The 25056-nt window shown below is 41.5% G+C and overlaps 1 protein-coding gene across 5 annotated transcripts in view; it reads right to left on the bottom strand.

Moving 5' to 3' along the window:
• Positions 1-25056, bottom strand: part of grm8a (glutamate receptor, metabotropic 8a) — a 205696-nt gene that overhangs the window by 115243 nt on the left and 65397 nt on the right. For all 5 annotated transcript variants that reach the window (XM_029462254.1, XM_029462253.1, XM_029462256.1 and 2 more), the window contains exon 2: positions 10242-10458. In XM_029462254.1, the coding sequence (XP_029318114.1) occupies positions 10242-10458 (217 nt within the window). The remainder of the gene's footprint in view (positions 1-10241; positions 10459-25056) is intronic.

Here is a 25056-nt window from a genome sequence, read left to right as displayed (position 1 = left end):
TCAGAGTCGAACTACGGAGACACAAGCTACGCTTGTTAAAGCGGAGTGTTGAAAATGCCTCCAACCCTCAGTCATTACCCATCATTTTTCAGGTTCCACTGCCAACTCTATCGCATAATTGGGTCTGCGCTTCCTCTGTCACCATCAACAGTCATTTAGATGTAAATATCAGGGCACCCGATGTAAGAAAAGCACACCACTTTGACTGGCTTTTTCTTTTTTACAACTGAGATTTCGTTGCGAGTTAAAACAGAGTCTGAGATTGTACGGGGGTGTGAAGCAGGATTCAGATCAAAAAGTCGCAGCTGATGAAGAGAGATCAGTTTCTCTTTAGTAAGTTTGGAGGAATGTTACGCCAGGTTCACACAAGAGGCGCAATGTCAATTCTCGTGCAAGCTCCTCCTTGCTCGTCCCTCTCGCGCTCAGTTTACTAAAAACACAATCACAAACAATAGTAATACTTAGCTATCACATCATCCATCCGTCTTTGTGCATTCAAACTTTCAGACTACTCCGTGGGGGGTTTTCTAGCCTTGCAGTTCCTATGAATTTACATCTCGCTGCACCTAATTATTCTGTTATTCCTTCCTTGCACTGAATTCTCTAAAACGGTAGAATATGAAACAGAAGTTGAACTTTAAAGGGGTAAAATGACAGCTCTCAAGGATGCAAACAAAAGGCTGGAGGCCCTCAGGGGAAACGTTTACCGTCTGCTCTCAGATCTGATTTAAGCTCAGCGTTTCATCACATATCTTCTGCCATTTCTTCTCCGAGATAAAAGTGTTTTACAGATTATAAAAAATAAAACAAAATCAGTGAAAAAATTCTTATCTGATTTTCAATTTAGAAGTTACAAAAGTTGTGAAAACCTTTAAACACGGTGATTCTGCTGAGGGCGTTTTTTCCCCACTATCTTTATTGTACTAAAAAGGAGACTTTCAGATCTAAGAAATCTTATTTGAGAAAGAAGTGTCACATTTCACAGTGTGTGAGTGTGAGTACGATTTTGTGAGCCTTTAAAGTCCGGGAACAAATGCAGGGATAGTCTGGAAGGAGAACAGAGAGATCATATGTGGGAAGAAAATGAAAAAAGAGAGGGTGAACTGTTCCAGAAAAGAGGAAATGAGAATTATATGTAAGAAGACAAGTGCTGGAGCATGTCTAGAACAGTTTAACTGTGATTAAAGCAGCTTTTAGCCCAATGAGCTGGTAGTTCCACTGCAGGAATAGAGTAGTGGAAAGAAACGAGGGTCGCAGAGCAATGAGGCAAAAAAAAAAGGGAGCTAAGCAGATCGTAGTTATAATATAAAAGAAACTGGTTTGAGCAAAACAAGAAGACAACGAGACGGACGCAGTACATCAATTACTTTTCCTGAATTCTAGGATTCCGACATAGATCGTTGTCGAAGCAACAATGCAATCACAGGGCCGACACAGTTGTAATTCTGCCCAACCCACTCCCAGCTCACCAGCCTGTGCCGAAGATCTGAAGGAGAATTCATAACGACAACCACGGGGAGAGAATCCCACTTTGAAACGCAATGCACCTCCTCAGAAGGACGATTTCAACGTATCCATAGTTTACAAATAAACAGTGGCAGCAGATTTTATTGAGGGCTGAATGGACATTTTTTGGAAGTAATTGTGGGACGGCATTATCTCCTGGATGGTCCAGTGTTTCCTGTGCTAAAGGAGAAAGGAAGCGTTGAAGCACCTTTCCTTAGCATTTGGAGAATTCAAACAGCTCGGGTCCCGGCTGCCACTTAATACTGCCAGGTCATTTTAAAATCAGTAAAGAACCTTCCTAAGCAGAAAAGACTATTCGAACCGCAGCCCAGGACTCATTTTAGAAGAGATTGTGATGCTTTTTATTTTATTTACATCAAGCTTGCTGTATGTGGGGTGTTAAACCAAGGCATTAATCACTGTACATGGTAATTACCCAACATTCTCATTTATGCTTAACAAACTGCTGGTTGATTTGTGCTTAGAAAGAAAAAACAGGTCTATGAAATGGTATTAATTATGTTCCATTTACTATAATTCCGTGCGGTGTCTCCATTTTCAAAGCCGTTATGATTTGTTCGGTTTCAAAAGGTTGATTAAAACTGCCTAAATATAACAACTACTGTACCTGCACACTGGTCAAGGCAGCTTTGAGCCCTTCTGTGCACTGTATGTATTGTGCTTGATGGGATCAAATAATCTGACAGAGCTGGAGCATTTTGTGATGTGGTGAAATATTTAGTCCAATTAATAATAATGCAAAATGAGAGGTTATAGTTGCCTTCCTGCCACACTGCATCTAAATCGCTCACCAAATGTTGGCTAACTGTGTTAAAGATGTTTGTACATAACTGCAAATTAAGTATTTCACAACTTTCACACCGAGTCTCTGGATGCTGAATTTCCGCCCGACACGCCTTCTGTTTGAATTTGGATAAGTTAAGAGTTAAGAGTTATTAATAACCGAGGCAAGTTACCAATAGTATTTTTCTCTTCTTTGACGTTAAGACAAAGAAACAACAGCATCTGGTTTCTAAGCGATCCAACGTTTTCTCTCTTTGTAGTGTTTCCGATGATCATTATTACATGTGGTTTCATGTTCCTCCGTTTGATTGCCGAGCAAAATTCTAGTCTAATTCTCTCCACATTTTTGCACCAACATACAATGGTTTGGTTGTGATCATGAGATGCAACTTTGAAAACATCAAAGTTACATTCTGCTTTGATCACTGACTGTAAATCTAATTTCCTACAAATGACGCTTCGAGCTTAAAGCCACTAAGCTACGCTAAGCCTTTTCCTAAAATCATCCAAGTGACAGTTTGTATTATGGTGGAAACTGTTTTTCTTTTTTTACCAGATGCAATGAAAGAGGATTTCATTTAAATGAGAGGAAGTGAAGATATAGAATACATGTAAGCCTTAATTAGAGTATATCATGTCCCAGTATCTGTATGTTCTGTAGGTGTGTGTTTGTGCTGCGAATACACTTTCTTTTGATTCCTTCATGCTGAAATATTTGGTGACGTCTACACTTTCTACAGTGGAGACGCTTTTAACAACACCAGTTTAAATTCTTCCGGTTTGTTATGCCAATGTGCATGTCTGTGGTCATATGTAAGCAGTATACGTGTGTGTTCATGCATACATTATCTGACCTCTTGTCTGGCGTTTTAGGGGCGGAGATATTTCGGGATGGAGCTCTCAAAGCACCTTGGGGTTTCTTTGCAGAGTGCCAGCCAACGTTGGCTCTTGTCATTCATCTTAACCGTGACCTCAGAGACCAACAATTTGAAAAAGGGAAAAGAAGAAAGAAAAAAACAGAAGCGGAAGGAAAGAGAGAACTTTAAAAAAAACTTAAAGTTACTGGAGCAGAACGGAGAAGAGGGTTTGAAAGTGCTTTTAAGTAGTGCAGGCATATTCCTGCTCCCAGAAAAGAAACAAACACACACACACACACTCGCATCAAAATAGCACACAGACACAAAACACAGCAACACACACAAACAGGCATCCATGCAAACACACATACACCTTGCCAACATAAGCTGCACAATCACTCACACTCCAGCAAATGCACACATACACAAACACACATTCACACACACACAAACACACAAACAAACACACACACACACCTCTGTGTACCAACTGGTGCAGTAATATTGCTGAAATTACTTTTGGGGCTTAGCAGCAACTGGCTGAATTTTTTCCTCTGCCTGATCTCTTGGTGGACTCGAAGAGGCCAAATGGGGACGAAAAATAGGACACACAGACACACCGTTTTTCTCTCCCACTATCTGTATGTCTCTCTGCCCAGTGCCTGCCGTCATTAGGGAATATGAGGAGTTCTCACCTCTGTCAAGAAAACCATTGAAGCCGAATGGGACACAGAGCAACATACACTGTACAGTACAGGCACTAATGCACATTGAAACGTGGCCAACAGCATACATGCAGTCTGTGTTGCAATGTAACTTTGCGCTGTGAGTGGCTGGCGGTGTACTCTGAGCTGAAGCAAGCAAGTTTAGGTTTCAAACAAGGCAAATTTATGTTTGTAGCCACAGGGCCTTGAAATCGGCTGTGTAACATTCTGCATGTCAGCAAAACTGCTTTGTGGGAGGCAAAGCTAATTATTCCTTCAATTCCCTACCATTAGTAATCACTGAGACGTGGCTTAAAGTACTGAGGTGGTTTCTCAGGTTGAGAAAGAATCGCAGGCGACCCCAGAGTTTTCTGGAAAAGAGAAGGTAATTTCCGTCGGACTTATTGAGGTGACGGGGGAAATAACTAAAAATGTCCATTTCAGCTGGATGGGATGAAATTCACAGAGCTGCTCAGGTAATAATTACCATCTCTACATGTCCTCTGGCAATACTAATGCCATCCACAGAGGGCTGTTAACTCCTCGTAGACATTGTCAATTGGCAACATAAGGCTAACCATAAGCCTGAATATAATAGAATGTGGGGAATTGGAAAGATGTAAATGATCCCTTCAGTATAATCAATATTTCACACAAAAATGGTTTTAACAAGGCGAAGAAAGCAACTACTGTATCGTTTCACTCTGAGCAACAGAATCAATATACTCACCGTGGACAAAAGTAAACACAGAGATGTACAAATACAACAAGGCTTTAGGAATACCGGATTTACCAAATGGCAATTTTACAAGGACGAGCAGACCACAAAACCAACATCATAAACACAACTGAGAGATTGGGGGCCTTTCATGAGGAGGATAAAGACAGCTTCACCTTGAAATGAAAACCGAGGCTGGTGTAATTAGTTACAAATGGATGGGTTGATGTGATGCCTGCGCTCTCTTGTGTGTGTTGATGAATAGTCAGTCTTAAGTTGGGAGAGGAGCGTAATGAAGGACACGAAACAGTGAGCTAAATTGACCCAAGGGGGATACATTGTCAGCTGAGTGTGAGTTAGAAAGAGTGTGTTTGTGTGCCTTGTAGTTCTGCTTCTTGAGCATGGATCTGGGTGTTTTGTTGTTGTGAGGCTGTGTGTGTTAGAGAACTGTGTGTTCAATAAAATCACAGCAACTACCTTTAAGAACTCACACAAAATGTAAAACAGAGCAGTCTTTGTGTCTCAGCGCTTTAATTACAAGCATATTATATATATCATTATATTTATAATGCATGTTGTAATGTAGTGTAATCAAATTCATTTCCTAAGATTATTATATGGTAAGAATGGTGCCGCAACTGTGAGTTACTTAATCATCACAGTGGCCTCATGAATAATAATAATACATTCTTTAAGTTCTATAATGCAAAGCTAAGTGATTTCCCAGTGAGGTCTAAGAATACTGCATACATGCGTATAAATAGACACGTGTGTGAGTGTTATGGATCACAATGTCTTTCAATTAAAATATGATTCTTCTTGTCTGAATGAAACAAAATAAGCCGGGAGCAAGACTTGGATAATGACAAGGGCCGACTCCATTGTGGAGGGCAAGAGTGGACTGAAAGCGAACTGAAGAGGCAAAGCTAAGCAAAAAAAGGCGGGAGATTAGTATGGAGCCGGAGAACTAATTAAATGAATCTGGAGATAAACGTTTAATTATTTTCTCTCAGCCCCTTTTTTCTCCCGCTCATTTTCTTCCCTTGCAGAGTTTTGTAGAGCGGCCAGTGACAGGGGGAGGCGACTGCTCTGACACACACACACACACACACACACACACACACACACACACACACACACACACACACACACACACTTCCTCAAACAGCCTTTCTCATTGCCAAAAAGTCACCTACACTCTCGCCCATAAGCACACACACACACACCCCCCCTCTCCTCCTTTGTCTGGAGTGTGTCTGAATGTAGATGTGCTAATTTTAATCCCACACTGACTCCGTGGAGAGGTGAGGAAGGGTACGGGAAGGAGAAAGGGCCGTGACTTGATTTAAAAAGATTCCTTTCGGTAAGTATACTGCCACCTCTTGTTTTATAGCACGGCGATCCATATGCTCCACGCGCAGCTCGATATAAGAACCCATGGGTCTCTCGGCGCTGCAATATTCAGCGTCATATGCTGCGATTTCCGAGCACGTGGCATAGGGAGACCGTCGATCGTGAAGAAGAGCGGAGGTGGAGCAACTGAACGAGAACATTTAAGACTACAAGATCTGATTTGCTCGGTGGTGTACCTGTGAGAAGGAAGGGACAGTGGATGAAAATACCTCCAGGGAATCAATAGTGTCAGAAAAGAGACAGCACATGTGATATGATGCGCATTTGACCACTACTAATGGCCCACTACTCTCCTGCATGACCTTTGGCCAATCTCCCTCCCCATGTTGGCCTTTGTTCATTAACCTTTGATCACCGATCTATGCTGGCTTATTGTGTGCAAAAGCAAAAAAGCGTTGAATTATGCACCAGGTTTGTGAACAGTTACTAATGATGAGTAAACATGTTTGGCCCATGCTCACTGAGCTGTGTCTGTTACTAGTGCTGCATGACTGGAAAGCCATGGCTGGGGGTGACGGCACACAGGCTGTGTACGCTGCAGAAGTCATGGCGAATATATTTCAGGATGCAGGCACGGTTGAGCAAACTGCAAACATGTTTTACAATTGAACTGCTGGATCAACGGGGGGGGGGGGGGGTAAAACTTTTGAAGTGAACTCAGAGCCAATACAAAAAAATGTGGTATGGTGTGTTATTTCAACTTTTCCTCAAAGCAGTGCTTTCGAAACAAAAAGATTTTGCTGAGGCTGAACAATTTGTTGGGCAGAATTTTCTGTATAACTCCCAACTGGGAGTGGAGCAAACACAGCAGCATAAGTAGGACATGTTCCGATTCAAACACTGCATCGGAAAGGTAAATATTGAACTTTGTCGGTGTGTTAAATAAGAAAAAGGCTCAAGACAGGCACAGAGAGACATGACTACAAGAGTTAAATTACCCCTGTAACTTGCACTAGCACCCTAGCATGCACACTCTGTAACCCCCGTCTCATGCTCACAAGACTTGAGCTCCTATTATAAAACTTTTTGCGATTAATATGCATGCGCACGCTCCCGCACGCACACCCACACGTTGTCAAGAATCATCAGTGAACGATTACGCAGCAATTATTATGGATGTTTGGTATCAGTATGCAGAGTGCCTTGTAAGCTGCAATCATTACACTGCAATCACAAAACAATCACCAAGAGATTCCCTGTGGCTCCGTGTGTGTGTGTCTAAAGACGTCCACCCGTGTCACTATATGTATATATATTCAAGTGTGTGTGCGTGTGTGTGTGTGTGGGCTGCTGTGAATCTATATTAGGACCCTTATCATTATTCTGTCGCTGTTCCCACTTCCTTGTCCCATTCTTCTTCTGTTGTCTGTCTCTCCCCATCTATTTCTCCCACTCTACAGCTTGATTCATAACTATAAACACACACACACACACACACACACTGTAAACTCTCTCTCTTCGGTCACTTTTTCCTCTCCCCTCCTCAGCCCTCTTCCCCCGTCCCTTCATCTTCTTGGTTCTCTTCACATCAGCAGAGCAGAAGAGTAAACAACTGACTGACTGCTGTCACAGCACACACCCACACACCCACACACACACACAGACACAGATAGAGGGAAAGATAGAGCAAGATCAGCTGACTCCCGGTACACAAATGCACACATTGCTGAGGACTGCTTGACCCTTTCCAGTGGCGCACACCAACGCACGTCCAGGCACACACACTGATGTGACACCACAGTAAACATCTATGTGCTGCAGCACACAGCCCTGGGGCGAGCCAGCTCCAAACACGCACAAAGACGGGGCCGGACGCATAGACAGCAGCAACATACGAGCTGTCATCTCTAAATCAGCGCAGGAAAAAAAGCTATAGAGGGGAACATTGGAGTAAAGGATCAACAGAGAGCAACACAAATAGAAAAATAGAAAGACCTCAACTGATACTTCTTTTTAAAATACATGCCTTCAGTCCCGAGTCTGCAAATATGTGTCAACATCCAACGTGATGCGTTTTCAACAAACATTTGAGACGTAAACAGGGAAACCGACAGCATTTTGATCCGTCAACATCACTTGGAGGATTTCATAAACTGATTTGAGGCAGCGTTCACCCAAACTTGATGCTTCCAGGACCACAGGGACCATGCTTTTAAGTCTTACATCAAAACAGACAAGGGATCCATCTCTCTGTGTTCCTCTCCCTTTCTGCATCTCTGACTCTAATTTGCTCTAATGTCATTTAAAGTAAAGGTAGGCAACAGGTCGTGTTTACCTTATAATTCGCTACCACGATGTTTGGGGCGTTAACCCGTTCACAGGGGGTTTTCATTCTATGAAAGATCATTTGTTTATCAAAAAATATCTTGTTCAGTGTTGGGTTGTACTTCGGTTGTGCTCCAATCCTCTCGCGTCCTTTCTGGTTCCAAAAAAACAAGACGGCGATACCGAAATGCAGAACTCGAGGCGTCAAACCCCCAAACCTAAAAAAAAACGTGATGTCACGGCGACTACACCCACTTATATACAGTCGAGGGCACAATACACAGCAATCTTTTTATTTTTATTTTATTTATTTTTTTAAATCGGCTTGCATTGTTACAAAAATGTCCATCGAATGTTTGCTGTGTTTAGTTTCTGTCAGCCTGTAATCTGCAGCCTGCAATTTACCAAAAGTGTGAATTTTCACTGGAGTTTCGCTAAAGATTTCTATAGACCCCTCCATGTTCAGGCGAAAGCCACCGATCGCGTGACGTATCTTTAAGTGCACTATGTACAGCGTATCACAACAGTGGTATCCTAACAGGCAGTTTTGTATTGTATATTGGCAGTCGAGGCTTCCGCTCAGTGTTTCCGCCACAGACAAAAAGAGTTTGAAACTTTGTTTCAGCCACTTTTCTCCTCGCCATATTTCTAATAAAAACAGGAACACTTTCTATAATATGCAAACACCTAGGGCTGTACCGAATAGTTTCAAGCTTCAAAGCATCCTTCATATTGTTGACATTCAAATTCTAAATCAACATTCGAATGCCGCACGGAATGAATAATCTCCATTCATTCCGTTTGAACCCGATAGTTCTGCACGTATACAGATTAGGCTACAATAATATATTTTTTAATCTATTTGTAGCATTAGATTCTAGTTGCATAGTAAAGTCAAAATGTACTGGAAAAAGATATGTGCAGTTATTTCCCAAATGAACAACATTGGGAGGAAATATTGGTCCAGTGTAAGATGAGGCAGAATTAAAACTTTAAAAAAAAAACTAACATCATCAACAGATTGTGAAGAGTTAACAGTGTGTTGGTGTCAAAGACGTCTCTGTGTTGTGTTGCAGAGATATCTACTGAAACTAGCATGCCAACTGAAAAGCGCCACTCCATCCAGTCTTGTAATACCGCCGAATCCCGGCCGTCGGAGTGGCTGCACGCTCCCATTACGGGAGGCAGTACTACGTCTGTGTGCCGGACGAAACAAAAGCATGAGTCGTTTCCTCGTCTCTGCCACACCGGCCCCAAGACAATAATCAAACTATCAAAACGTAACATTACACCGAACGTACAGCCCCCAGTGCCACAGTGAACACATGATATCTAAGCCCCGAGGGAGGATTAGAAGGTAGCCGTATTATTTAGACCGACGTGCTGAGTTTCAGCCGTCTGGTCTAATGAAGTGACCGTCTGACTACCTGACAGACAGACAGACAGACAGGCATCACACAGGAGTAAAAGATACACAGTAAATATCTCAACACTAGAAGAGAGATTAAATATTTAAATTGAGGATATTGTTCAAAGATTTTTCCCTTTTTCTTTAGAGTGATAGTGTCATAAAATATGATTAAACACATTCAAAGCTTCATTTGAAAACCTCAATAGAAGCTCTAATATATATATATATATATATATATATATATATATATATATATATATATATATATATATTCTGTACAGCCCTAGAAACATCTTTTGATCCATTGACCCTGTTCTGATAACATTCTGCCCCAAGGACAGAGATGGTAACATTTGAAGATGACATATTAAATGTTGAAACTTCACATTGATCATGGAATAAGTAAAAGTGCAACCTGGGATTACAAATGTCCGTCTTATAAAGATCAGATTAATTGTACGGAAGATGTCCCATGTCGCCCTGAGAGTCTCTGAACCATAGCTTGAGAACCCCTGGTGCACACATCAGTGGCAAACATACATCAGGAAAGCGTGAGCTCCTACCTGTCTCTCTGGAGATCTGGATGAAGGCCTCCACGCCGCTCTCTCCGTAGTTGCCCTCTGATGCTAGCGTGGACACGTAGTTCCACTCCATCGCCGTGACGATGTCCATCATGGCCTGGGCCTGGTAGGAGTCCGGCGGTACCACGCGGGAGAAGAAGTCGTAGCGCGTGTTGTCGCTCAGTTCTGGGGCCGTGGAGGCGTAGCTGACCTGGGGGATCTGAACACGAACAGGGAGGAGAGGAAAAGACATCGTTAGAGCGGTGCTAAAACTTAGCTTTTTGATTAAATGTTTGACATGTTCTGTGTTCATTGTTTTACAGTCAGCAGACTGAACTGTAAGGTAGGAGGACTGTGTGTCTTCTAAATTAACTGTTCAATTTAATTTCATATTTATTATCACAATCAATTCATTCGCCCACTAGCAGAAACACATAAAGGTACAATAAAGAAGGCAGGCTGTGAGGATGCTCATCTACTTTGTGTCTTCATGTATCATTTTACTGGGAAGTTTATGTAGAAGAGAGTTATAAACGCTTCACACTATTTGCGGGAGCGCTGTGATTAATAATTATCTGGGATGTGATGAGGTTGTCATCACAAGTGTTCAAATTCAACTGCAGCATTGTCGACATATTGTTGGCTCGGAAATGTGATAGAAGCAAACAAACAGTTTGAGACTGAACGAGAACGGAGGAGAGAAGCAAAAGTGGTAAATAATTGGTAAGCCGAATGTGGAATGAGACCGAGAGGAGACAAAAGGGAAACGGGTGATGCAATGTGTTGTCATTTTCTTAACATCGGTGTCATGGCCGACAGATTAAGAGCAGAGAGAAGACGCTGGGAAACGGCAAGACAAGACACAAACCAGATAGCGGGGACCAGAAAGAAGGACAGACGGACAAAAAGCACAACAGTCCGATGGGAGGATGGATAGACAGAGGTTGACAGAATGACACACACACACACACACACACACAGGTATTGCTAGTGGTAGAGTCACAGGCGGAAGGTGTTAGATGGCTGACAGGCAGATTGATTTCCCCCCGACAGCGGAGGACAGCAAGGGAAGACCCTGTACTTGCCAACACACACACAAAACACACACACACAGATGTTGGACAGATGTCTCATTGGCATTCATTGGAAGTAAGACTTAACTGCCAATCTAAAGCCAAACATAAGGTGTCTCTGCTGTCTGTCTCACACACACACACACACACACACACACACACACACACACACACACACGCATATATAAAAGTCTGCAATTTCTGAACAAAGCAGAACTTGCTGATACTGCACGAAGAGATTTAAGATGGACAGTGTGTGTGTGACTGGAATGTTTCTAAAGCCCATCACTCACTGTCTTTATTCCCTTTTAGCGTCATCTGAAGACCCTGCCACCGTGCATCTACACTTGTCTTTGCCATTTTTAAAGGTCAAGGAATCTATGCTGAGTTTTGCAGGATCTTCTAAAAGGTTCTTCTTTGAGCAAGTAGTTGTAAAATAGCCCTGAATCTCCAGACTTTAGAGCAGAGCAGGTTTAGGAGACTTTCTTTTGCCGCAGCAATAACAACTTTTAGCCCGAGCGGTATTCTTTCACCTCCTCTTGCAAAGAATATTGAAAGAGCAAACACTAATACGTTTTTCCTTCTAGACAGCGATCAATGCACACCAGTAAGTGGAAAGTGTCTGATGTTTGTTTGTTTTTATATTTCATTTTGGAACAAAGCGGTTTGGTTCTTTTGGTTTTTCAGCCGTTTAATAATCTTCTCTCAGGGAACTTGTTGGGAGTTCACGTTTGGGATACTCGAGTCCTGCTGTTGGTCCCTTTCTGCCAGGGGAATACATTTGGAAACTTTCATAAACTTCAGGACGCGTATGTATAATTCATAGACGATGGAGATAAGCAAATAAAAAGAGGGAGTTCAATACACAGCTAGGTCTGCAGAGGGAATCAATTGGTACAACAACTTGTGTGCATGTGTTTGTGGTTTCTGGATGTGTATTTGTGTGTGTGTGTGTGCATGCTAGTGTGTGACTCCTCTGTTTCACTTGTCCTTTCACTCTGTGTGCATTTAAATAGGTGAATATCCATTTCAAAGAGAAATGAATGCATGGCTGTGGGAATAACATATTTGATTGTTTACAACAGCGATGGGAAAATAACACCGTGACCTGGACAAACCTGGTACTTTGATATTTTGTTATTTCACTCTACAGCCGGGAAACTTGGAAGATGAGACATATGCAGACACACACACACACACACACACTTGTGTACAGTCATCCTCTTCTTATATTTCCCTAGTCATTACTGGGTAAGAGGAGGAGAAGCAGAGAGGAACTAAAAAAACATCCATTCCGTGACATCCAGATACAATACCTGTGCTTTCAACACGTGAATATTTTCCAGCGGATATTTCGATGACGCTCAGACACACGTCTACGACGACTAATGGCATGTGACGTGCGAGGGTTGTGAATCTTTCATGTGCTGGGAGAGACTCTATCCGTTTTTCAAAGCAAGGAGGTTTGGAGTTGGAGTAGTTAGAGGCGGGAAATTAACAGCTTGGTTCCCCCACATCACTGGGGAAGAAGATTATGCCTCCAATCCCCTTAATTCCATTTGCTCTAATGAATGTGTGTGTGTGGGGGGGGACTTTCTCCTGACTGTAACACACACTTATCAATGGGGCAAAGTAATATTTCAGTTTCTCGATACATAATTGTCATTCTATTTGCACGTTGCTGTATTAATCCTCCATCAGTGCTGCCGGGGTCGTTGCTCTGGGGATGGCAAAGACAGACGGTCGGTTCGTCCATCACTTTGTCCCACACAGGAATATGGCAACTATCGGATAGGATTCATATCCTCCACAGGATGAATTGCATTAACTTTGGGAGATCCCTTCATTTTTCATCTAGTGCCATCATCAGGCCAGAATTTAAATGTGTCCAATACTTTGGTTTATGAGTCAGTCCATCTGTTCATGCCCATTCATCCAACAGTAAAGATCAATGACGAGGTCATTTGCAGCGGATATTTATGTTCCCTGAACAGAGACGTGCTCGAGCTTTCGGTGGTGGGAAGCGGTCGGTCGAGAAGCATTTTACAACTGTATGATAAACAAATGTTGGAGATTTTTGTTGCACAATAGAGCTGCGACGATGAGTTGAGAAATTGAAACGGATTGATGACATCAATTAAACGTTAAAATCATGCAAAACAAATAGGCCGTTTTCAGCCTCTTAAAATGTGGAGATTTCCTGCTTCTCTCTGTTTTATATCATATTAAACTGAATATCTTTCGGTTTTGGACTGACAAGATATTTAAAGACTTCAGACTTTGAGAACCTGAGATGGACATTTTTTTAATCCTTTGACATTTTATAGATCAAACCATCAATAAATCGGGACATTAAATCGAGTTGCAGCCCTATTGTACATATCATTTACATGCAGGATTTAAAAGAAACTAAGCTGTCTTTTAAAGTCGTTCAATAATGGAGAAGAGTTGAATATTTGTTGTGTAAGAATGTGCTGTTCTTAGCAGAGACTAATCTATTTCATGTAGCGTGGCTGCCATTAAACAGCAATTTGGTCAATGCCAAAAAGATATTGAATATTTGCTTAAAAAGAGAATTCACCACACTGAACAGACGTCCCGCTGGCAATGAAATAACACATTCACTCTTAATTGAACTGTATTCCCCTCCAAGCTAAGACTATTGAAAAGCACAAACTAATATGTTTTCCGCCGATGACAACAATCAATTCGCACCAGTGGGCTGATATCTCATTTTTCTGAATGACGGAATGACTCAAACCTTTCTTTAAAAGTGCTCTTAATAGCCACTTGTTAGTCTTACCAATATATTCTGAGTGAACCCTGGGGAAGTAAAGCCAGTATAAACCGATACCCCAGAACTCCTGCCACCTATAGACAGTCAGTTCTGGCCCATCTATTCCTTAATGGCTTTGGCGATAGTGGGGAACAGTTTCATCCCTTCAATATAGATCAGGCTGACTCCCACTGGGGAGCTGTGCAGATAACCAACAGCCGGATTTGGACCTTAAAAGACCTAATGATCCGGGACAGGGGCTTTTTGTGTGTGTCTTTCCTTCCCACGGTACCAAAACTGGAGAAATGCACTCTTTGTGAGAATGAATCAAACTCCAGAGGAATCAAGAAGAACGCGATCAAAACATGGAAACAATATATAAAAACTAATAATGAAGATAATATCTAGTGAAACTGCTTATAATTAGTGCTCTGCTTTCCAGCTAAAGAAACATATGAACAGCTAAAAGTGACCTTTTGTAAATGACACTTGGAAAATCTAAGTGAAATCAAATATAGTTGAGGCAGAATAGGTAAGAATAGTCTTAACATCAATGTGTGCCCAAAGACTACAGTGTATATAGTATAATAAGAAAGAATGCCACAACATTTATTCCGTTTGGTCAGAAGTCTTGAAATCTAGTACGGACATACTTTGTAAGTATCTAACCGTACAACTTTTCACATTTTCAGATCACATGAATAATCCCACTTTTATCAAGTAGTCGAGGTTTATTAATCGTCTTCTATATGAACACTGCATACGTGGGAATATATTAACTATGAGTTCATAGATACCAAATACTTGATTGTGGTCCTTGTAGTTTCTACAGCCATTTTCTGATCATACTATATTTAGTATTTGGGCACATGGGAGAAGAAAGCAAAAAAACAGTAGTCCCACGTGCCCAAAGACTAAACATAGTACGATTAAAAATACATTTTAGAAAATCACTTTTTCAGGGTTTGACAGTTCAAATTCTAAATTCAAAGTTTCAGTTGCAGGCACAAATGGGTTAAAAAGATACTGTAGTATCCCTCTTGTCATGTGGAGACCTAAACAAATAGAGTCTATGACCTAAACTGGCCCCAGAACCAAAGCCTGATCAACATTAAGCTAACCGTCTTATCTGAGAGGCTGATTTATGTTAATAACAACTTGTGGTTGTGTGAAGAACAAAGGCAAGCATCTGTATGTAAAGGTTTGTGCGAACAACATGAGAGAATGGACACGTCATGGCTGTGTGTGAGTTTGTGTGCGTGTGTGTGTGTGTGTGTGTGTCTGGCGGTAATGGAGCTGTCGGGGCCAGAGTCTGAGCATTAGGTTGATAGATGGCAGTGGTCTGAAGCTAATTAACCCCACTGCATTACACGCATACACAGCCTCTCTGTTACACACACACACACAATATGGTGTCAGAGAGAGGATTGCTGTAGAGCTTGTGCACACACACACACACACACACACACACACACACACACACTGTTACAGTCAGGGTTAGTGATCGGGATTTAATTCATTAAAACACACAAATGTTTAGATGTACACACACACTGTTACAGTCAGGGTCAGTAATGGGGATTCAAGTAATTAAACACTTTCTTTTAAGATGTGCACACACACACGATAAGCAATACACTTACGTTTAACCTGTTTTAATTTAGTCTACCTTTTGATATTTCCCATTTGCGCAGATACTAATTGTAAAATATATGAATTTATAGTAGTTTGGAGCAGAATGTATTGCTCCAGATTGAGCTGGAGGTGTTTTTGACTGAGATGTCAGAGGAGAGAAGGAAGGCTCACATACTGTAAATTGATCTGGCTGTGCAGAGCTCTGGTTTAGAGTCATCCTTTGAGGGTTGTTTACTTGCTCAACATTTGACTCAGCCCTGTAACAGGCAGCCGTGGTCTGTGTCTAATGAGGAGAGGACTGGCACAGTGGGACTTCACCAAGTTAATTCACCAGGATGAGGCTGTTGGGGCGGAGAGTTAGGTGTCTGTCTGACCCTGTCGTCTCTGTCTGGGTCCATCTGTCTCGCTTTTTTTACCTCACTGTTTTGCCCTTTGCCTTTGTGTCTATCCTCCCATCACTTTTGCTCCTTTTTCTTATCGGTTTACTACCACAGAAACTAATTACGACACCTAATGAACTACTTGCAATAAGAAAAATATTCTTATCCAGTTTAGTCTCATTTTAATACTTAAAACTAATTTTATCAGACACCTTTTATTCTTTTAAGTAAAGTAGCTTTAAGGTTGTTTTTTCCTACAGTATCATATCATACAACAGTGTCATGTTTTTCACCATTCTTTCCCAACGCTATATGATGGTTAGAAAGATTGAAATATTCATACTCAATACCAAGAACATAATGCTTTTTTTTGATGGAATAATCCCATCAAATTAAAATATTCCAAATATGAATTTGAGAAACTGTTGGATCTCCACTAGAATTTTAAATACATGTCATTGAACACCAACTGTGACCATCAGCACGCAATATTGTTGACAAAAAATACAAACTTCAGCAAAATCTGTCTTTATTACCGTTGAAAGAAAAGAGATAAAATATAATAGACTGTGACTAAATGAAACATGAGGCTGACCACATGACAAAACGTTTAAATAATAAATAGCTGACCAAATTAACAGCATACACCAGCAGGTCAGCGAGATTTAAGGAGTTTTATCTGAAAATAACTTGAAAAACACCAACATTTATATCACCAGCGTAGCCATGTCATATCAAAAACGTGCATTTAGTGCGGAAAAGGGCAACTTTCAAGACAGTGAGATGGGGACAAAAGAAGAGACAAAGAGAGATCACATCATTCTATCGCACTTCATTGGTGCTCTCAGAGATGCTACTTTAACTGTTGCTAAACAACATTGATATTCCATTTACTGTCTCGGTTTCACCCTGGGCATGCTCTCAACATCACAGGATATTCAGAATAGAATAGCAGCCTGTAATTTGATTGTTGACAAGTAAACAGATAGACCAGATGAAAGAACGACAGAGTGGGAAAGTAGGTAAAAAGAGGATACTTCACGAGCGCACAAAGACAGAAGAAATGCAGCTGAGAGAGAGAGGAGGAACAACGGAAAATACAGCGTAAGAGGAAGGCAAAGAGCAAGAGGCAGGGAGAAAGAAGAGATGACACAGAAACATGTATTGGGAGCAAAGAGAATGAAGCAAGTGAGAAACAACGAGAGGGAAAAGATGAGAGGGAAATGTGAGAGGGAATGTTAAGCAGAGACATAAAGAGACTAAAGAGGAGGGAGGGGGGGGAAGAAATTAAAGAGTAAAGGTGAGAGAAAAAACTATGAGAGGTGAAAGGGAAGCAGAGGAGAAAAAGTAGGCGAGTGAAGAAAATGCAGATTCCTTGAAAAAGGGACAACAAGAAAGATCTGAGTTTGAGAGAAAGCAAGAGGCTTGAAATGAGAAGACTGTTTAAAAAGCCCAGAGGTTAAGAAAAGAGAGAGAGAGAGATGACACTGATAGATGACAAAAAACAAAGGGAATGCGAAAGAGACTTAGGCAGAATGCAAATGAACAGAACAGAAGTGACGGAGATGAGATTGATAGAGCGAAGGAGAAAAAGAGGGAAAGAATTACATAGAAGATGAAATGACAAGCAGATACAGGAGGGTTTTTTTGTATGCATACTGAGGCTGCATTTAACCCCTTCATCTCCACATTTTGAAATTCCGTACTTGAATAAATCACCGAAATTGGACTGCTGCACACAATCCTGGTGGCCATTGAAATATAGATGAGTCTACATCCAGCTGTGTAAAAGTCACATAGATGATAGGAATGTAATCATTGGTTCTCTTAGCTTACCATAAACACTGGGTATATCTTTGGGTTCTACATACACGAGACACTGAATTAATGTCCCAGTAAGCCATTAAGTTTTTCAGCACCCATACGCAGACTGTAGAAGGTTCATCAGGCGGTGAGGATTCTTCCCCACTGAAGCCGTGGAAGTCACTCAGCGGGATCACCTTACTACTTCCTGCTTTGCAACATTGAGCATAAATAACTAGTAATTAGCAGCACTGTGAATATCACTGTTAGCTTAGCTGTATCTGGGTCTCATGTGTTAACATTTAAGAGGCATGGACAGTATTTGATTGGCTCTGTAATGTTTGATTTTTTGAAAGGGAGATATATTCAAAACATTATTAAGAGTCTATGTCAATGCTAGCAGTTCTCTGAGGCTGTGTTTAGGCACAGCAGTGCTTTGAGCTAAATGCTAACATCGGCATGCTAACACACTCACTCTGACTATGTTAAGTACAGACCATCTCGCGGTCGGATCACAATGGCCGCAACATCAAATCCGGACAGGGACATGATGACACGCACCATGATGACACGCACCATGATGACACGCACCATAATGACACGCACCAAGATGACACGCACCAAGATGACACGCACCATGATGACACGCACCAAGATGACACGCACCAAGATGACACGCACCAAGATGACACGCACCATGACCGACCAATAAATATGCATGAATATATAAATATATGTTGGGTTATTATGAAGGTTCTAATCATATGGTGGACAACACAAGATAAACAAAGATATTTCAAGGCCAGAACCTAAAGAGAAATATCGTACATTAATGCCTCATGAAATAGATGAGATGGAAATAGACTCACACACAATCTCAGTCTTTTTATAATAACAATGTACATATATAGTCTAAATCAGACTCAAAGCCCAGCCATTGATTTTTACAGGTTAAAGTAAAGATTGGAAAACCAGTCATTTAATGTGGCACCTGTTTAAAAGGGTGGTATCTGTAATCTGGAGGCATGAGGGCGACGTAATTGAGTTAAGGATAGAATGACTGGAAGCAAACAAGCAGAGACTAAATGAAGGCCTGGATTACACGTCACTAGATTGAAGATAGAAGATATCGATTGCGTTAAGATTTGCCTCGGGGCGGCGGAACTTAGATTCCTGTCAGACAAAGCCACACTATTCTGACCACTGGAAAGATTTAGTTACAGCTCGTGAGTCAGCCGTTCTGTTCACAGTGTTACAAAGTGGGAACATGAACATGGAAAATACATGATGGAACTTCCCACCCTGGCAGGTATTACATGCTCTGGGTGACAATGAATTAACCACAGTGACACAGAAAGCTCTGCTGGAGAGGCAGGAGCTGAAATACCAACCCACAAGCCTCAGTCAATTTAAATTTCAAGAGGAACCTTATTAAAAGGCTGCGCTTGGGTCGAAAAAAGATTTACAATTGTAGCAATGAATCTGCACTCGCTGCTGGGAGAAGGTCAGAGGGGGAGGGCTGGAGGACAAGGCATGGCAGGTGATTGAGGTGTGGTGGTGGTGGAGCCAGGATCAGTGTGTCACACATGCGCACGTATACATGCACATATAAACACAGTGGCAATTTTGGGGAAATGTCTATGCTTTTTTTTTTTTCAAACGCATTGGGGTTACAACTGTGTCCATGCACACACACACTTACACACACTGCCAATATATGAGAGGTGAGGATGGCCAAGAGGCTGGAGGCCAGAGACCCGAGGTTACAGCCTTCAATATATCTCCGTCGATACATTATCACTTCTTTCCTCACACTTACACACACACAGCTTTATTGCACTGTATCACACATTCTGGAACCAACTCAAACTCAGTCACACACACACACACACACACACACACAGAACAAGCAGCCATCTGCCCTCACCTGCCTTTGAATGTCTTGAATACAAATCTACTAATGCAGTAATAGACACACAACCAGGAGTCTACGGGAAAATTATGATTATCTTTAATTATCACTTATGATGAACACTAAATCAGCAGTGGATGTTTTGACAGGTACAGTAAAGCAGCACTGAGTGCATCCTGTTTTTAATAACTCTTTAAAAAAAACAGCCTGACAATTACAGGGAGAAGTTCAGAATACAGTGAGACGTGAGATTAATCCAACAAATTGACATAAATACCGGGACAAACCCCTCAAGCATGTGGATTATTACTCTTATTATTTATGACAGTGTAAGAGAAAGCCTCCTTATCTTGCTCATTATTACTCCAGGCTCTGAAATCACTATGTGGTAGTCACTGCTTTAGTTGTTGTCTATTTATAATTAAATCAAATTACAATTCTTAAGGAACCTCTGTGATGGACTAGATGGAAACACAGTCCGTTGGATTAAATACTGGTTTGATAACTCACCTCTTCTCATTCAGCCAAACAATCTACTGCATGGCTGATTTTAACCAGAGATTGATTGGGCAAATAAATAAATAATAACTTTGATAGTCTTAGATTCACTCACTTCTCTTTCTCCGTCCTTATCTCTTGTCTCTGCCACCACCTCTCCAAAAAACATTGCCTGAAGCACCAACAAAAGTCTCTCACTTTGCTCCCTTCTGTCACTTTTCTCAAAATGCCTCAGTCCGCCCTGACACATATTTCCCTTCGCCTCTGTGTTATTTGAATAATATATTCCTCCGACAGCTGCATCACATCAGCAACCTAAATCTCATGTGCAGTGACACACATTGGAGGAAGGCGACAAACTACTTGGTCAGAGCCAGCCACCTGCAGCTTCCACTCTCTGTTCTGCCTCCCCCTGCCGTTACACAAAAGTGCTATCCAACGGTGCTTCGCTGTGGGTCTCATGCGCGATAGTGTGTGCATGTGAGCGGATGTACTTGACACCTGCCAGCATTGTCTGTGCGACTGCAAATTCCACAAAAAGACACACACGTGGCGCTAAAATTACATTTCAGTCTTGTTAGATTCACAAATGTTGGCAGAGGACCGACACACGCAGTGAGAAAAGAATACAGTTATTCCCACCTGCCAGTGTCTGAGAACCGTGAGTCAGAGCAAGTCTGAGTTTCAAACAGGTATTCCCCCTGCATCAACCCCATTAGGCATACCATATCCCCACTACTACTCTTGGAAACAGGCCTCATGCAAGAAGTAAGCAGACCTGCATGGAAAACATTTAAATGTGTTGAAGGTGAAACAACTTAGCAGCAAATTAAAGGGTATGAAGCCATTTGAGTGTGCATGTTCTGGTTATGAAATCAGTTTTCGGTAAGTGTTTAAGGTGGGGAGTTTTTTTGAGGCAACACAGGGATGACAAATTTCCCCAGGGGCAGACACAAATCAATACATGCTCACATATGGCTCAAGCACGCACAGCTATAGTCGTGACTGCAAAGAGCGTGTGTGCTTTCTTGGATTGTGTGGGACTCCTCCGTGCTCCTCAATCACCAGGGTGTTGCTGTGTGTACATGTTGATTCATTTCTCTCTATGAGCTTGTAACCCCTCACAAGAGACCCATCATCAGCTCAGCAGGCAACCACTTCAGAAATTGGTCATGTTTTGCATATTACATTATGTATCATCTTCAGAAGGTGTGTGGATCAGAGTGTGTATATCATGGAAGTCCCTCTCAACACCGGTGCTGATATATCTGCACCATCGAGTCTTTCAACGTGAGAGGAGATGAATTGCAGTTCATAACAATATAACATAATGTCGACAGTTACATTGACATACAGTAAATAAAGCGTATGGATGAGGACTGTGTGCTAGGTGTTTCTCTTTGCTTGGCTGTTTAGCGCTGCCTCTACAGTGCCTCCCTCCTTGGGGTAAAGAGAGGAGGAACGTTGTTTATATTTCTACCCTGGTCTTTTCTTTTCTTTTTCTCCATTGGCTGCTGTTTACTATGTTTAAATGTGAAATCATGCATAAATAGAATAGCAGTAAAAATATGGGAAATGGGAAAGCAGGTTTGATGTGCAAGAATAAGATTAGACTGGTTTGTTTTATGTTCCTTTTGCTGCCATCCAAATTTGTGTAATATTTCATACTTTCTTTCAGGTGTTTTGTGTGTGTAAACAAGGGATCTATCTTTTGCACACTAATGCACATAAATAAATCATTAAATACGGAGAAATAAAACACAGGCTTGTATTGGACTGGATCATATTATACAACAACAACACCACCACAAATGTACTCTCACAAATGGATATATAGTTGAATCAAAACCTCTTTGACACAGTTTCAATGGAAATGAAATAATAGCAAATTATCAGATGCTCATTTTTTAATGAGTACACAGTCATGCTGTTTGAGTTGGCTCCAGTGCAGGTTGTGCCCATCCAAGAGCTCACAGGGATTTGTTTGATTTGGATAATGTGTTGTTACAGGGCAGGGTGGAATAGTTGTCTGTTCCAGAAAAGGTGCTGAGATAGTGACAGATTCACGATCATGAGCCAAGATGGTGGTATATCAGAGTTAAGAGTATTATTTGTTTGGGGCAAGTTTACCCACTAGCTTTATGCGCAGTCTTTTGGTTTTGTATTATATTGTATCATATTATATGTAGGTAGCCATCATGTACATCATTTAGAGCCTTTCACTGGGTTCTTGTTTTAAAACGAACCAGCTGGAGACGCAGTTTACACCCCACTTTTTTGCATCCTCTTACGCTGGCTAACTACAACTGATAAATTCTGCTAGTCATCATTTCAACTGACAAAATCCACTATGGCTGGCTAGAAATGATAAGCCCACTTTTGTTTGCGTCTGTGCGAAGTTGAAAACCCATTGTTTACAAGATACTGCGGTAACTCTTCCTCCAGTTATCATTGTGAACTGTGTGTGCCGTTATTAAAATGGAAAAAAGTGTCTCTGTGGCAGTGTTGAAACCCCTGAGTGTTTATAGTGCTGCTGATTAAAGTGATTCTAATTTTGAGAATCCAACAGCTTGTTGCCACAGCGGTCCTTGTGCCTTCACGGAGCATGAAAAAGCACAAATGTATTCTGACATTTCAACAATTGTTTCAGGGTTGAAACAACAGCGCAGCAGATGGTGACACATTACACTTCTTGTGCTCCCATGCATCACTAAATGGCCATTAAGGCAGGTCCACCAACAGGTTAACACCGTCGAACACAGACTTGTGCAAACAGTAGCTGTGCTGTCGATATAGGAGGTGACTCAATTTAAAATGACAGAGAAGTGACTATGTAAATGGAGATAAGAGAAGTCAAATTATTATACGAGAGGAAGTCATTATACTTAGGTACTTAAGCACTGGGTGAGTTTGCTCTTCAGCAATCTTTGAGCAAAACGACAACCAGTCTGACGACGATGTGCCTCTGGGGACGATGGGTGATATTTCTAGGGTTAGGGTGGAGCCAGTGAATATTTGGGCCAAACTTCCTTTAACATCTGCTGGTCAATCGTTTACAGTCCGATTAGAAACTGGAGGGGTGAAAATTTGAGTTGCACTTGACAGACAACAATCCACGACAGAGTTGTTTCTCAAGCAGCCAGTGTAAAAGCTTATTTTAGGACAATAAAATGCTACATCATCATCAAACTATAGCAACTACATAGGGTTCAGAGATTCTATTGCTGCCAATGTATATCGGCCTGAATGCCGAATCTGTTTATAAAGATTAGCTCTACTATAACTTAATTGATGTGAGCTCAAACTGGGAAGGAAAAAGATATCTATCAGATAGAGTAACAGGTGTGAAACTGACAAACAGCTGCAGCATTATAATTAAATAATTCACCTGCTTGTGCCTTTAAAGACAAGGTTAAGGGAAAAGGATCAAAGCAGGAGTGAAGGAGGACCAGCTCATTATCTGTACCATATGGTCTCGAGGGAAGCGGTATCGTATTTCTTTTCTATCACACTCACGCACCCGCTGAGGGGAAGCAATGGCATTTCTGAATACCCCCTGTGTCTTCCAACCCACCTCCCTCTTCACACATGTGGACTCACAAGTCTTAACTTGTGGACGTAAGCACTATCATATACCAAAATCAGACTCCAACTGATCAAACAAGATCACTGGTTCACCTGAGTGATGTTTTGAGCCGTGTTGTCGCTTTAAACTCATCGTTTGCTGCATTGGCATGCAGGTAATGCACTGGGCTGACTCTGTGACTATCAATTCTTGTAATTTAGTAGTCTATAAGTAGCATTCTAGTCTTTTGTGCATTCACTAGTTTTGTGTGGGAAGATGTTTTTTTGTGCATGCACGTCTGACAACATGAAGAACTTGAGTGGGCCTATTGGAATATCAAATTGCAGTGTGTGCGTGTGTGTGTGTGTGTGTGTGTGTGTGTGTGTGTGTGTGTGTGTGTGTGTGTGTGTGTGTGTGTGTGTGTGTGTGTGTGTGTGTGTGCCATCATGCTGTTAAAGTGTCTGGCTGAGTAACAGGCAGTGTTGTTCACACAGACTTAATGCACTAATGCAGTGTTTGCTAATAGAAAGAGATACTGCTGAAATCACACTCTCAACAGCCTATTAATATAATGAGATGGGTGGGAGGAGGGATGGAGGAGGGGAAGGAGGGAGGGGAAGAATAAAGGGGGAGACGGAGGGAGGAGAAAGAGGGATGGACGGATAGTATTATTATAATATGTGGGCGAGAGTAGACTGGGGCAAGAAGGTGGAGCAAGGGAGAGAGTGGAAAGAGGGAGAGAGACAAAAGGGATGGTGGAAGTGAGGCAGTGACACTGTGATCAATATAGAATATCTATGATGTGACGTAAAGGACGGGATGAATGGAGAGGAAGAAAGTAGGAAAGAGATGGATAGACGGACAGAAACCATTTAAATATCATGACTTATGAAAGTGGTGGTATGATAAAGACATATGAAAGGATAGTACAAACTTCACTGCTTGTGGAGGGAAAATAAGTTTGTTTGGCAGTCATACAGTAAGAAAAATCATCTTTGAATCGCAAGAAAAATGGAGGATTTAAAGCTGAAAGCTGCCTCATTAGGTACAGATCCACAGGAAACAATTCTCAGAACCGCTTGCTTCATTAACATTCAAACCACTCAAGTGGTTGTTGTTGTTTTTTAACCGTAAGAAAAACATCGCAAATTAAACCATATTGGACAAGAATTTTAT

Source organism: Cottoperca gobio, chromosome 23, assembly GCF_900634415.1.
Source record: "Cottoperca gobio chromosome 23, fCotGob3.1, whole genome shotgun sequence".
Classification (NCBI taxonomy): Eukaryota; Metazoa; Chordata; class Actinopteri; order Perciformes; family Bovichtidae; genus Cottoperca; species Cottoperca gobio.
This window is presented reverse-complemented; position numbering and strand designations above follow the sequence as displayed.